The sequence below is a fragment of the Arachis stenosperma genome, chromosome 5 (assembly GCF_014773155.1).
Source record: "Arachis stenosperma cultivar V10309 chromosome 5, arast.V10309.gnm1.PFL2, whole genome shotgun sequence".
NCBI lineage: Eukaryota > Viridiplantae > Streptophyta > Magnoliopsida > Fabales > Fabaceae > Arachis > Arachis stenosperma.
Window position 1 is genome coordinate 111,185,461 of NC_080381.1, and position 15,404 is coordinate 111,200,864.

At 27.2% G+C, this 15,404-nt stretch overlaps 1 protein-coding gene across 3 annotated transcripts; it reads right to left on the reverse strand.

Moving 5' to 3' along the window:
- Positions 1 to 610: 610 nt before the first annotated feature.
- LOC130982324 (cyclin-D3-2-like) lies at positions 611 to 3,209 on the reverse strand. Of its 3 annotated transcripts, XR_009087121.1 has the most exons (6): positions 2,557 to 3,209; positions 2,287 to 2,476; positions 2,075 to 2,205; positions 1,522 to 1,850; positions 1,150 to 1,301; positions 611 to 740 (listed from the first exon to the last, which is right to left on the reverse strand). XR_009087121.1 is itself a non-coding variant. In XM_057906292.1 (5 exons), exons 1-4 carry the CDS (start codon positions 3,064 to 3,066, stop codon positions 1,557 to 1,559), a joined length of 1,125 nt encoding a protein of 374 aa, XP_057762275.1. In that variant the 5' UTR covers positions 3,067 to 3,209; the 3' UTR covers positions 1,107 to 1,301; positions 1,522 to 1,556. The 3 variants fall into 3 exon arrangements, 2 of the variants coding, with proteins under 2 accessions (XP_057762275.1, XP_057762274.1); XM_057906292.1 differs by lacking the exon at positions 611 to 740 and having other exon boundaries at positions 1,107 to 1,301; XM_057906291.1 differs by lacking the exons at positions 611 to 740; positions 1,150 to 1,301 and having other exon boundaries at positions 1,378 to 1,850.
- Between the last annotated feature and the right edge of the window lie 12,195 nt (positions 3,210 to 15,404).

Genomic DNA, 15,404 nt, shown 5'->3' on the forward strand with positions numbered 1-15,404 from the left:
CCATACTTTCACTAAAGTTGTAAATTGGTCTCTATTGCAAACATGTGTAGGTCATATATTCAAAATAGAGAATATTTTGAGAATATTCTATTAAATCAAACACTTTTTGAACGACCGGGACTAAATTACAAATTTTAATTATCTTTAGGGACCTAATTACAAATTTTTAAAGTGTAAAAACCAATTTGTAATTTCACCAAAAATATAGGAACCAACTGTGTAATTTAACCTAATTTTAATTTGCTAAAATTCATTGTTACAATTTATTTAAAACTTTAATTTTAAAAAGTAAGAACTTTACAAATAACCATATAAATAGTCTTAAATAGAAGAATTGTCTTTTTGGAACCCATTTTGATTGTTCAAGTCAAGACAGTGCCTATGCCCTATATATAGTCAACATTGTTGATTTCTCACTTTTCATTGTCAAGCATAATAGTCATCACTAGTAAGACAAGACCCCTAAAAGCTATAAGAGAAGTAGAGAGAACCCATCCACTTTTCTTCTTTTATTTAAAAAAAAAAAAAGAAAAAAAAGAAATAGTCTTCTCAATCACCCATCACCTATATTCTGAGAGGTCAAGTACCATGATATATAGCAGCTATAAAGTTCCTCTTAATCATTCTTTCCTTACATATCTTTGCCTAATGCATTTTTTTTGTTTTGGCTCAAATCATCACTTTAATGTGACATAAATCCACAAAACAAGCAATGATGGAGTTCCCCCATCTCCCTGATCCTACATTAATTGGAACAACATACTATTATTATTCCTGGTGCTCTTTTTTCTAACACAAGAATAGTCTTCTTTAACATAACATAATAGACTGAGACTCATTCATAATATGGTATAACAACAACAAACATTGTATTAAATTATTTGCAACCACAGACACAAAACTGCTTAAAGTCCACACTATCATAATGAATTGTCAAACAGAAATAAAGTGTGATCTGACTATAGGATTACTGAAACATCAAGCCATTTGAAATTGGAATTTTCTTTCTGCTAATAATTTACAACTTAAGTTATTTACACTGAGTGGAATGCAGAACCGAAAGAAGAGTTTAATAGCGAGAAATTTGGGTGACTTACATGCATACTTTTCAATATGTTGAGGCAAAGGGAATGAGTCAAACATACATACCTCAGATATAAACAGATTTGTAAATTAGGTATGTTATTGTCAAAACACATTCATGCATGGTATGGTTTGCTCCATCAATGGCAATGTATGACTAAAGAAATTTCAGCCATCTTTCTTTATCTGTTAACAATCTCCAATATCTAGATCTTATTCTGCACAAACATGAGATAAGATTGGCAGATGATAGTAAGAAAGTAAAGAAACAAAGTTAAACTTAAAAACCACAATTCATCTTTCTACTCAATATCATATCCATGTTCCACTCAAACCTCATTGAATTTCAAATGTTTTAGCAGCAATGTGTAAAATTAAGAACATGATACAGTTCATTTGAATATCAGAATTCCAGATATATATGCCAAAGAAACCTACCATGTTGGAATTAGAATACAAAGTTAAAGTTATTATTAAGGAGGACTATCTATAACATTGATAGACACTCGATTTACTGTGGCGAATCGCATCTGCTGGTCCGGAGCTCTGCTCCTCTTAAACATTGGCTCCATTGATAGTGAAGGAGAGATCAAAGATGCTGCTGTCCATGAATCATTTGAGCTGTCACAACTGAATGATGCATCAATTACACCCCCGGGGCTACTTGGTTCGGATATCCGTTTGCGTTTTTGGCAAACATTGTAAATGCCTTCATGATTCAAAACCAATTGTTTCACTATGTGTTTGTAGCACTCATTCACTTGTTCCTGCAGGATCACCACCACCATAAATTCTCCAATCGGTTCAAATAGTCTAAACTTATCTTATTTAACCTTTATTTATTACAGGGTACTTTAATAACTAAATGGTTTTGGTAGTTTTTGGCTAATATTTATTTTTTGTTACCAAACATTTCTGATTCCTCAATTACTCACCAAATCCTTAGTTATATTTGAGAAATTAACAATTGAAGTTAACCAAGAACACAAACCTCACTAGTCTTGAGTAACCCCATGAGTTGATTTATGTATTCCATTGCATTTATCGGTTCAATCTCTTTAATAACATGGATCATGGTAGCAGCAGCCAATGTAGAAGGGAGATAACCCATGAACCTTGAATCTGAATAGAATGATAATAAGTATATGAATGTGAATGTGAATATAATTAATAGAAAAGGGTGTAGCATAAATAAATGCTTACTGGGAATGACAGAAAGAAGAACACGCTGGCACCTCCATAAGAACTCCCAATGCAAACCAATCCTTCTAACAATGTGTTCAAAGAAGGAAATTGGGGTGACAGGGTTCATCCTCCATTGGAGTGTAGACAACACAAGAAGCTCCATTCTCTGAACAGTCTTGGCTTCGAACAAGAACTTGGGTTCCTCCACCTATGAATAAAATAAAACCCCAGGTTGAGAAAGAAAGAAAGAAAGAAACTTGAGGAAGAGTTAGAGAAAAAGAAGCATACTTGGAGGTCCAAGAGAAGTGGGACATGGATCTCTTCCATTTTGGCAGCAAGAGATAAACAGGCAAGAGCAGTGAGCTGAGTCATCCATGGCTTGTCCCTCTGAAACGTTAGGCTTGTGACGAACCTGTCGAAGTAGTTGACTGCAAGTACAGTGGTCAAAGGAGTGAAGCCATAGAAGGAGCTAACTTTGGAAATCCAGGAGACGGCGTCGTTTCGTGGAGCCTCGAGAAAAGCATGAATGGTGTGAGTGTGTGTCTCTTTGGAGAGAAGAGAGAGGATGTGGTCGTGTTCCCGATTGTCCATGAGAAGGCTGCTTTGGTGGTTGTCATCATCATCATCGAGAATGTTCTTCTCTTCTTCGCAGAGAAGGGCATCGAAGAAGGAGGAAGAATCATCATCCTCTTCTTCTTCTTCTTCTTCTTCTTGTTCCTCTTGTTGTGTGTGAGGCATGTTCATGTTCAAAGCAGATAAGGTGTTTGTGTTTGTTGCATTGTTTGTTGTTTGTTTCATGGCACTACTCTTTCTCTTTCTCTGTTTCTGTGTCTCTGATTTTACATAATAATCAGAATTCAGAACGTTGCAAAGTGTGTTACTCTGCTTCTGCAAAGTAGAGAGAGTAGGGAGTGGATAGTGTCCAAACCAAAAACAAAAACAAAAACAAAATTATCGTATTTGTAATATGTATGCATTCTCTTTCTCTCTTTAATTGTTTTGTTTTTTGTTTTCACTCCCTCCTTTTTCTTTTCTGTCTCTTTCTTTTTCCCGCTGCTCCCTTCTCTCGCAAAAATTATTATTATTATTATTTTATTACTATTTAACTAGTTGATCACATTTTTAATAATGCTCATTTATTTCTAATATATTTGACACAAATACTATGTAGTATATGTAGTTATAATTTAATTACAATTTAATGATTGAATATATAATAATATAAAATGTTTTTATACTCATAGAATATTAACTTTATTTATTTAGGTATTATTAATTATTTTATCCTCTATTTACAATTACTTTTTAGTTTTTACCATACAAAAATATTTCAATTTACCTGATAAGTATTCTAACACACTATTGAATAAGAAAGTTAAGAAAGAAAACTTGTATTCTTTCAATACATTATTAATACATGACAAATTTCTAAATTTTATATTTTCTGTTTAATTTTTATTTATAATATCCTTATAAAGTTGTCATTATTTTTTTTTTGGTTATCTATGATATTTTTTAATCTAACTGACTAAAGATTAATTCGTCACAGAATTTTATTTAAAGATTTATCCTTTATCGTTCGCCAATGAATTGCTGTATGCACAAAGTAAGATTCGAACTCCCCACACTTACTTAAACAGACTAATGAACTAACCATTAGACTAACCTAACTTGATTTATAAAGTGTCATTACGATACTTGTGAACAAGATCCAAAGAATTCAAAATTTTTTTTTGAAAAAAAAAAGTAGAAAACAAAATAAAGACGGTGTAGTTTATATTCTAAATTAATTAAATAGATAAGAAAGCTTTAAAAAGAATTTTCTACCATCTTATCAAATGTTGTTAGAACTTAGAACACTTTTAATAAATGATAAATTCTTAAATGCTTCGTAGTATATATTTGCATTTTCTTTTATATTATTGCCAGAACCATAACATTTTTTTTTTTCTTCACAAAGAATGTAGAAGTGCTCCTTTTTAAACAAAATACAAACAAAAATATTTAAAAGTAATAATGTGGTAATGACAAGAGAAGGCAGTGATACTGGAAACTAGAAAGGATGTATTATGGGGAATCGTAAAGCGTTGACTATGACCACTCCAAAACGGAAGCTTCACCACTTCACCCTTCTCCTTCCTACTTGTCAAATAATTTAAACTAATAGGACAACTTCAAAAACTACGCCAAAAAATGTATACAATTATTTTTTTATATGATAACTATAAATAATGTAACCGATAAAACAAAAAAGCTATAAATTCTAAGAGGAATTAATTTCTTAGGCATAAGATTAATATATCTTTACCTAATATATATCTTCGATTTTTGAAAAAAAAAAAAATCATAACATAGTTCATCCTATAATTCATTCTTTGAATCACATTTTTATTAATAAATTAAAGAAAATAAATATTTTAACAAATTGACAATACTTTTATATTGTGTTTAAGAAGAATAATGATGAAAATTAGTTTTATTATGGTAGCAAAGTTGGTGTGTAACCAAAAAATTGTATGTTTTGGTATTTTACAAGTGTGTGGCAAAATGTAAAAATAATTTCTTTCTAGTGATCATTTAAAAAGAAAAAAACACAAATTGTCTGAATTTACTATTTTTTTCCCTTAACGTAACTCAAATAGCTCTCACCATTTTTTTTAAATTAAGATGGAGGAAAACCCCTCCAGAAGTTTCCTAAAAAATTGCAAATAATTTTAGTGTGACAAATTAGAAAATTAGGAAAAGGAAAATCGTTATCGATGGTTTTGGTTTTTAATTATTTAAAAAAAATAGAAGCCACCCCTGCAATTTCACCTTTTTTTATTTACTTTCATATTTTTGTAAGATAAAAAAATTAATTTTATAAAAAAAATCCTCCATATAAATAAAAAAATTAACCGAGAAATGGTATCTTTTAACTCATATTTCTGATATTTTTTTCAATATTTAAAAAATTATTAAAAATAATAAATACATTTAATATCTTATATGTATCTATAGTATTTAATAGTTTCTATATCTAATATGTTAACTGTATATTTCTTTTTTCCTCGGAAAATTTTGAAAATATATAATACTTATCATCCCTTTTAACTCAAGCAATAAACTAATAGTGTATGAAGACTTGAAAATTTTTAATTAGCAGAATGTAAACTAGATTTACTTAAGTCAATTTATATTAGTTAAAAAGAAATTAATTTATAATTATGCATGATTTGATTCAATAACTTAAAAAATTGATTATTAAACGTACATGTTATTTAAAAAGAAATGCAGTAACGGAGACCAGTCAACCCTTAATTGATATAGTAATAATCGTGAATGTACTTGCTGTAGGTAAAGAATTCATTATTCAAAATCAAGGCTTCACTGCCAAATCTTTTTCAGCTCCGTGCATCAGACACGAATCATTACTATTAAATATTGTTCGTTACTATTCACTCCACTCCACACATTCAGTATCACTAATTCTCATTTATTTAAATTAATTAATTAAATCTTCCACACAAATAAGTGGCCAATAAATAAATAATTAGTCAAATCAATTTGAGTAACTTCTCAATTTTAAGTAAATATTAAAAATTTGAATCCTGTCTTGTATATATAATAATTTATTATTGACCATCAATAAATTTTTAAATAGAGTATTTATCGAATTAAAAGATACTATTTGATACGAGCTCTGTGAGACAAACTAAGAAGTATCATATGTCAATTGATATAATTACGAGAACAACAATTAAGAGAATAAAAGAAAATTTTATAAATATGACTAAATTATTCGTTCAAAAAATGTCAATTAATCTAATTACAAGAATAACAACTAAAAAAATAAAAGTCAAACGTTTTATTATTTATAAAATATATTGAAAACTCTTGTTAGTCAAGATGAATTAAATAAGTATCACTTTTTTAATATTTATTTTATGATTATTTTGGTTAGTTATTTTATGTTTATTTTATTTTATTTGTTTTAGACCTAATTATGATTTGATCTATTTTTTTTAATAAATTTATAAGTAAAAATTTTAAACTTAAGAGATATTAAAATTCTCTAAAAATGATGGTAATTAATAGAAATGGGAAGGTATATTATTAGGGTCTTGGAAGAAAAATGCATGGCATGCAAAGTGCCATAAACATATGTATATATGATGAGAAGAATGTGAACAAAAAGAAACAAAGGATGTATGTGGTTGGAAACGACACTCACACCACAACATAGAATGAATAATTAAGCAAAGAACTCATTATTCTGTCTTTTATTTTTGTTAATATTTGTGGTCGTCTTGTCTCCGAGCGAGGAGGAGCATGCTGCATGCATACGCCGTACGTAGTCTTCCGACTTCCGCTATTATTTATTTATTAACCATTCAGTTAGTTTTACAAAATTGTTCATCACATTAGTTTTTATCTTTTGTTAAGAGTCAACTTTTTTATAGAACAAGATATATATATATATATAGTATACTTTGTGTATTTAGGTTTTCACATTCTAAATCGTTTATTCTTTTTAATTAGAGGAATGATAAATAATCAATATTAGAGATATAATATTTGTATTTTTTTTATTTGTTTATATTATACAAAAAATCTAGAGTTCGATTATTAATAAATTTTAAAAATAAAAAATTAGCAAATCTAAAAAAGAAATTGATTAAAATGATATATTAAAGATATAATTATTCATATATTATATTAGTTTTATGACAAATAAAATTATCATTTTTAGCACATAATTAATTAATACTCTAAACTCCCAATTAATAAATTTTAAATTTTAAATTTAATAATATAAAAATAAAATATTGACTAAGTATTAATTAATATTAATAAAAAATTTGATCTATTAATATTTCTCTTTTAATTATTAGATAGACGGTAAGACTTAAATAAATTGGATCACATGTGACATATATATTAATTAATTAAAAACATTTAATTTGCATGGTTCTGTACTATACATATATTATAATAATAATAATAATAGTAGAATTTGAAGCATTAATGCGCACTCTGTGGTAGCAGCTGCTACACAATTACTAAATGCTACTGGCAATCTCTTTGCGCCTAATTTAATTTAATCAACCACATATTTGTCTATTGCAACCATGTTACTAAATTTACAACTATATATTATATACATTTCGTACTGTGTTCCTTTAAAGCGACAGCTATCCTTCTTTACTTCTGCTACATACATGTACACAACATTAGTATTATTAGTATATACTCTATCATCAAATATACGAAGTTTAGTTTGCTACAGTATTATCATTAATGTGAAGAGGGAGCAACCATGATTGTGGTTATTACCTCGTATAACTTCAATCATATATATATATTCTAGCTACTTTACATTGTCTTCTCTATTTTTTGTTCGCTTCTTAGCATAGAACTACTTACTACGAACGTTCAAGCTGTTTTGTAACTTCATAATCATATCAAGTCTTGCGTATGTGAACAACTATATTTGTGATTGCCGCATATATAATTTTTTTTTTTAAAGTCTAGGATCCAACAACGATGAAGAACCGCTGCAAAATGTATCCGTTGCTAAATGTTGATTTGCAGCAATTATTTTATCTGTCAAGAAAAGTCGTTGCTAACGGTTTAGCCGTGCCTTATCTTAAAGTAGTTCACAAATTGTCACTATCTATTTTGTGGCGGTCAAAAATCGTCGTTATCTATTGGCATATTTGTAGTGGTAGTTATTTCACTTAGTAAATTAAACTTGTAATATTATTAGATAAAGATAGAAATTTGCATGCAGTTGTATTTATGTAAAATTAATAACTGAGAACTACTAGATAATTTAATCAAATATATCAATTATTTAACGATTTTTAACTATTAATTTCACATAAAAAAATAACTACATGTAAAACTTTAGTTTGTAGCCAAGAAACTATAACTCAAAGGTCATAATCTCTTCATACTCATTTAAGATATCGTGAATTCGAATCTCCTTATCTTTAGTAAAAAAAAAAAAAACTTAGTTTGTAGATAAAACGTAAAGTTCACATATACCACTAATGAGAGAATATTTAACATAGTGTATGTATCGCTTTATATATTATGTACAAGCAATATTTATCACTATGTATTCGGCTTCTTGCCAATGGCAGAAACAATTAGGTCAATCTCATTTATATCTAGTGGACAACTAAAACATGATAGCACAATATCACATCATTGTCCTTTTGGTTTTACATGAATTGAGTGTGTCCTATGCCACATGCATCAGCAATTAATTTTCCCCATTTTAGCAACACACCAAGAAATTGCTTTAACACCCCCCCCCCCTCTCTTTTTCTTCCTCATTTTTTTTATGCTGTAGGGAATAATCTTTAAATAGTTTCTAAAGTAATTAATGGGATTACTATAATTTCAGTGTGCAATTGGCACGTATATTATCAAAGCATGGTATATGGTAATTATTCTCATGTTAACAATTCAAATTTTTTAAGAATTATTTCAATGGATTTGAATGATATGAAATCTCATTTTCCCACACCAAATTATTAGTCTTATTTAGTTTCAGTAAACAAGAAAGCAGAAACAAGCAAAACACATTGTTTTGTACTATAATTAACGGTTTGATTGTTGTGGTGAACGATAAAGGATCTAAATTCTGAACTCTGAAGTGTGAGTTTTAATTATGGAGTTTATTTATTTTGTGTCCTAAAAATATATATTAAATTTATAAATTAAATTTTGTTACTAAAAATATTTAAAAGTTTTTATTAATAATTAATTTATCAAGTACATATTAGTTAAATCCTTAATTATATTCCACCATTTACTGTCTCTTCTTTTTTGTTTGTGCACTTTCATGTCTCTGGCTGCAAGCTAAGAGAAAGAGAGAGAGCAGTGCAATCCAGCGAAATCCAACTTTAAAATAAAGGAAGGTAAAGGAGAGAGCACAATTCCGATGGTAAATGATATTAATTATTTTTAATAAAAATAAAAATATAAGATGAAAAAGATGTACACGAAGATGGTATATTATTTTTCTCTTTTAATTCCGTCCCTAGCTTTGCTTTTTATTGTGAACTGCGCAAATATGTGGTCTTTTTTTATTTTAAATTTGTTGGTTACTATTTTAATACTAACTCATTTACAAAAACTATGCTACTTTAATAAATCAATACTAAAAGGAACTGACCCTATTTGCTGAAAGGTTAAAAAAGAAAAAAAAAAGACGACAAACAAGAAATAACAGTTTGTGTTTTGTGTTTGGATGACCCTACTTAGAAAGTCAACCAATCTCAATCCAAGAGATTATTATGAATTCTTGTGCCATTTTAGTTTAGCATGAATCGAACTAGTTGCCTCTTGTGAACTTTCTATTAATATAAGATTGTTCACATATCACTTTATCTTAATAAATATAGATATTTTAAAAGGGAGAGTTAGGTAACACATATATTCATTCTAATTCTAATATAACTATATACGTGTTGTTAAAATTATTAAATTAATAAATTTTTTTTTTATATTTTTAATAATTTTTTTAAAAACATTCTTTAATAATAAAAAGACGTTATTTTAATTTTAATAATATTTTTTAAAATAATATATTTACCATAACATATTAGAATGACTCAGATTGAATTGACCTTGCTGTATGTACGTATGATACACTCCATTATGTTGGTCAGATTAGGGCATGCAAACATCTTTTGGACCATAACCCGTGATTGGTGATTCCTTCACATAAAAAAGGCAAATGGGAAAAAAGGGAGGAGTTAAGAATTCAGAGTTTATGGACCATTTTTGAGCCCTACAGATATAAAAAACGTTCAGTACAAGCATGGCCGATTTAATTTTGACTTTTCTTTTTTGTCTTCGATTTTCACGTTAAATGTAAATAGCACATGAATGGTTTGTAGGTTTCTTGGGCTGAAGGGATTAATAAATAAGCCCAAAAGCTAGAGGTGAATTGAAGTTCCAACAAAAAATGTTAATCTTCTGATCAGTACAAAAACCCACAAATATGTATTTCTTGCATTTCAAAACTGAGCCAGACTTACATAGCCAAGATCAAAAAAAAAAAAAAAATGAGCCTACCGGGTGGCAATGGATCCGGTAGGGTAGGATTTGGATCCAACCCTGACCCTATCTGCAGGTTGAGATTTTTATATAAACTCAATCCTACCCTATCCGTGGGTTGAGAATTTTCCAACTTTAATCCTATCCGCTTTTAACGCGCGGGTCGACCCTACCTACGAGTTATAAAAAAGATACAATTTTATTATATAACTTGATGATAATTTAAAATATAACTGATTTTTATGTAAAAAAAATATTGAATTATTAATTAATGATTTTTTTAGTGGCTAAAGATATTTTATATTTAGTGAGAGATATTTGATTCAACATCCACTTAAAACATATTTTTATATAAATATATAACATATACATATATATATAGAGTGCGGGTTAGTCGAGTAGAGTTGAGTCTCAACCCGTACCCTACCCTACCCGCATCCAACCCTACTCGCTATGGATCGGGTTGGCAATTCTACCCGATCGAATAGAGTCGGGTTGGATATCCGCAGATAGGGTATATATTGCCACCCTTAGCCATAGGCCATATGTGACACTTAAAAAAATTTAATTATAAATAATTAACTACTTTTTAAATTAAGATAATAAAATATATTTTTTATAAAAATTATAAATTAATAATAATTAATCTGTTGCTTTATTATTTTATTAATTTTGTTACTTTAGAGGATTTAAAGCAAAAAAAAAAAAAAAACACCAAACCTCAAAATTATGTAATATAATTGCAAGCTGCTAAAAAATTAAAAAATTACAAGATACAAACTTAGTAAAAATTCTGATATAGTTAATTTTACGTAAAGTTAATAATTAAAAAAATTAAATAATTTGACTAAAATTTTATCTAATATTTTTAATTATTAACTTTACGTAAAATTAAGTGGATTTGAATTTCCACCAACAAACTTTTACAGTTTGTTAGTTCGTTCTCTTATTATCCCCTTTACATAACTTTTGTCTAATAAATCCTCGTTAAAATAAATACATAATATCTAACAAAATGAGATTGTTATCTTCCGCATATGTGTGTATTAACTTGAATTTGAAAAAATAAAAAATTCAAAATATAAATTTACTTTGGATGCTTTAATAAAATATTAGTATTATAGAATACAAATTACACCATCAACCATCTATTTTTTTTTATTTCTTTTTCTCTCTTTCTTCTTTAAAAACAAATATGCCATATTTATATGTGATAAAACTTAAAAAGATTAAAAACACTCAAATATGAGTTTTATCTCTAATACGTCATGTGAGATTAATTCTTACTTTTAAATTGTAATTGGTTATAAAAATAGAACAAAATAAAATACTAAAAATAAGATATAAAAAATAAGATATCAAAATTAATATTTTTATATTTTATTTAATAATAAATTAAAATAAATTATAAAAATTTAATTTACTTTTATTCAAATAAAAAAAGAATTAATAAAAAAAATATAAAATAAAAAATTTAATTATAAAAATTTAATTAAAATAATAAAAAATAAATTATATTTTTTGTTAATATTTTTAAACATAATATATCTATTCATATTTTATTTATCAAATATAATTTTATATTTTTATATTTTTATTTTAGCATTTCGTATTTATAAATAAAAGAGTTCTAGGGGGTCAACAAATTTGATGATTTATAGTCATTAATTAGCTATTATTGATATTTTTAATGGTATGAAATTTTATCCAATGATATAGAATTACTCATTTTTCTTTTACTGATTAAATACGGACAAAATTTTAATAAAAGTGATGACCCCTAGACTTTTTCTTATAAATAAACTATTTAACAAATATGAATCAACTATTTGACAAAATTTTTCAAACCTAGCACAAACCCTCGTGCCAATAAATTATAGCACAAATAGAGTTAAAAAAAATAACAAATAAAAAATAAAAATCCAAACATAAACAATGTCAAACCACAAGTTCTAACAGAAAAGGTGGAAACTCAGGTGCAGTCGACTTCATGTGAAGTTGATACCTGAGAACCATTAGATGATTTGATGATTTGACTAAATTTTCATCTAACGGGTCTTACATATCAATTTCACGTGAAGTCGACTTCACCTGAGTTTTCACCAACAGAAAATCATACAGCGCTAACAGTTTAAATTTGTTGTATTGCATTTCAACAACGTAATCATTTCAAACCTAGAACAAACCTGTGCTTAAAAAAGATGAACAGAAACAGGAAGATGCAAGGAGGGAGAAAGGCGAGGGAACCGACACGAACACGAAACACAACTCGAGCAGACGTGGAGGCGAGAGACGCGCGAGCAACCGAGTTCAAACGGAAGAGAGGGGCCACACGCGACCACACAACGCAAAGAATCCGAACAGAGTCACGATGATGTGGCGAAAATGCAGTGACGGTGAACCAAGGTGAGCTGTGATGATGAACACGAACGTGAACGATTTCTTTCTAGAATAAAGAGTGTGGTGGTCGTGCAAATCGAAATCGGCAGCGAGACAACGCCGACACCGATGGAGCCTCCATAAATTTGAAGAAAAAACTCGCTATGGACTGGTTTTAATGGAGGAGAGTCTCTTTGCTAGAGTTTCATGTTTTTTGAATTGAATTGAAAAAAATCTAAAAAAAAGGGTTTCAGTTAATTAAATTAACAAGAGCGTTTTTATCTTTTTTATTTTGTTATACACATTTTATTTCCATTAGAATTAAAAATAATCACAAAAGAAATAAAAATAAAATTGATAAAATTTTAATTATAAAAAATAAAATATATACAGAAATAATTTTTTAAATTTTGAATTAAAGATGAGAATAAATATCCCATCTCAAAATTCTTAAAAATACTCTTATATTCCCTCAAACAACACATACCCTCAAGATAAACAATCTTCTAAGTTACGCGTGGATACTCCAAAGAAGACTTGAAGCAACAAGACAAAGACAGGTTCGGGTTCTAGACCCTTCTCTCTCCAATTTTATTTGGGTAATCTCCACAAATCTATGCTGATTTTGTTGTGATTCATGAGTTGCACTACTGCAACTAAACATTTTCCAGTGTCAAAAGATTATACCTAATTAATAAGTGACCATTATTTTCATTCCACTACTGCAACAACAAAATGAACATTACTCTAATCACCGCAAAGATAGATTCATGCTGCCTTTTGTTATCCACCGAATAAAGTTGCATCATGGATCGTATACCCATTCAAAACTCAAAAAAGTTATATCTAATCATAGCTTTCACTCAAAGGGAAACTTTACGAGGATGCCCTTCAACGGGTTAGAAAAAAAAAATCACTCAAATAAAATCGTCTAAAATATTTTTTTAAGATAATTTTTAAAAACTAAAATTTAATATATATAATCGATTAAATCGTGTTATTTTTATCAAAATTAAGTTAGACAAATTAATTTAAATAAAAAAAGAGTGAATCAAATCTTAAACTAGTCTAAATTAATATTATTTTTTATAGAAAATGATTAATATATATATATATATATATATATATATATATATATATTGGGAATCTTAAATTCTAGTCCTTTATCTTTTTGTTGTCATAAGGTTAAGATTTAAAATTTTTAAAATTAATATATATATATATAATAGTAGTATTTTAATTATTTTCTATAATAAAAGTATTATAGTCATTTTTTATAAAAAATAATATTAATTTAGACAAGTTCAAGATTTGATTAACTATTTTTTCGGTCAAATCAATTTGTCTAGCTTAATTTTGATAGAAATAATACGATTTAATTAATTATATGTATTAAATTTTAATTACTAAAAAACATCTTTAAAAAAAGACGTTTTAAGCATCTTTATTTGAGTAGCTCCAAAAAAAATCGGATATTTATCGATCATGATAATAATGTGATCGGACGAAAATGATATTTATAAAGACATTTCGATACTCAAATTAAAATAAATTTAAAAAGTATAGATGCGGATTAAAATTATGTAAGGTATTAAAAAGAATATTTTTTATATAATTTATCTTGTTATTTTATTTTATTTTTTAAAATAAAAAATATTTAAATATAAATATTAATTAGAGATTTACGATCTCGTAGCTAATTTAGACAACAAAAAGAATATAAACTCAAAAAACTAAGACGTTCTCAGCCATTTTGAAAATCTGAAAATCGAATGCGAAACAAAAATTAAACATAAATCATTAGAAAAAAAGTTATCAAATAAAAAAAATTTGTAAAATAATAAAATAAAAAACTAATTATCAATAAATTTATAATATTTATCATGTATAAATTTAAATAATTAGATTTTTTTTAACTTTACTAATCTATTTTTAAATTTGGCATTGCAATTCCTTCGGCTACAAACTTATAGGTTTTCTTTGGTTGAAATTTTATTTTAAAATACTCATCGCATTTCAAAAAGAATTTTTTGACATTTTTTATCTGAACTGATTTAAAATTAAAATTTGTATTAAATATAATTTTTAAAATAATACTGATATTAATAAAGAGAGATTATGCTATCTTAGAAAAAAGATTAGTGAAATAAACATTGTAACGTTATTATTGTAACTTTACAATAAAAGCTCAATCAAAATATATTCAAATAAATAAGTATATTCAATTTTACTCTTATATTTCATTAGTTTATTTCGTTTTATTTTTTTCAATTTGATAAAAAAATATATCCAAATCAATCAAACTTTTTCACTTATCTATAAAATTCTAATATTTTTTTTTTCAGAATTTAAATGTACAAAATTTTCAATCTTCACATTCATAAAATTATAATTTTTTATTGTAATATTTTTTTTCAAATCCAATGAACCAAAATTAAAATTCTAATTGATGTTGTCTTTGTTATTGTTTTATGAGTAAAGTATCATTTTTGTCTCTAACGTTTGGGGTAAGTCTCAAAGTTATTTCTAATGTTTTAATTGTTCGATTTAAGTTCCTAACGTTTTAAAATTAGTTTAATGTTGTCGTGGCGTTAGAGATCCGTTAGCAGAATTGATGACGAGACAAAATTGAGACGATTTTAAAACGTTAGCGACTTAAATAAAACGAAAACATTGGGACAAAAACGATAATAGAAATAAAT

Bases quoted from the DNA above. Each gene is read 5' to 3' on its own strand.
- LOC130982324 (XM_057906292.1), bottom strand. From the start codon at position 3,066: ATGAAACAAACAACAAACAATGCAACAAACACAAACACCTTATCTGCT. The intron at 2,477-2,556 runs GTATGCTTCTTT...TTTTATTCATAG, and splicing joins CACTTCTCTTGGACCTCCAA to GTGGAGGAACCCAAGTTCTT. The intron at 1,851-2,074 runs GTTTGTGTTCTT...GTGATCCTGCAG, and splicing joins GGTTACTCAAGACTAGTGAG to GAACAAGTGAATGAGTGCTA.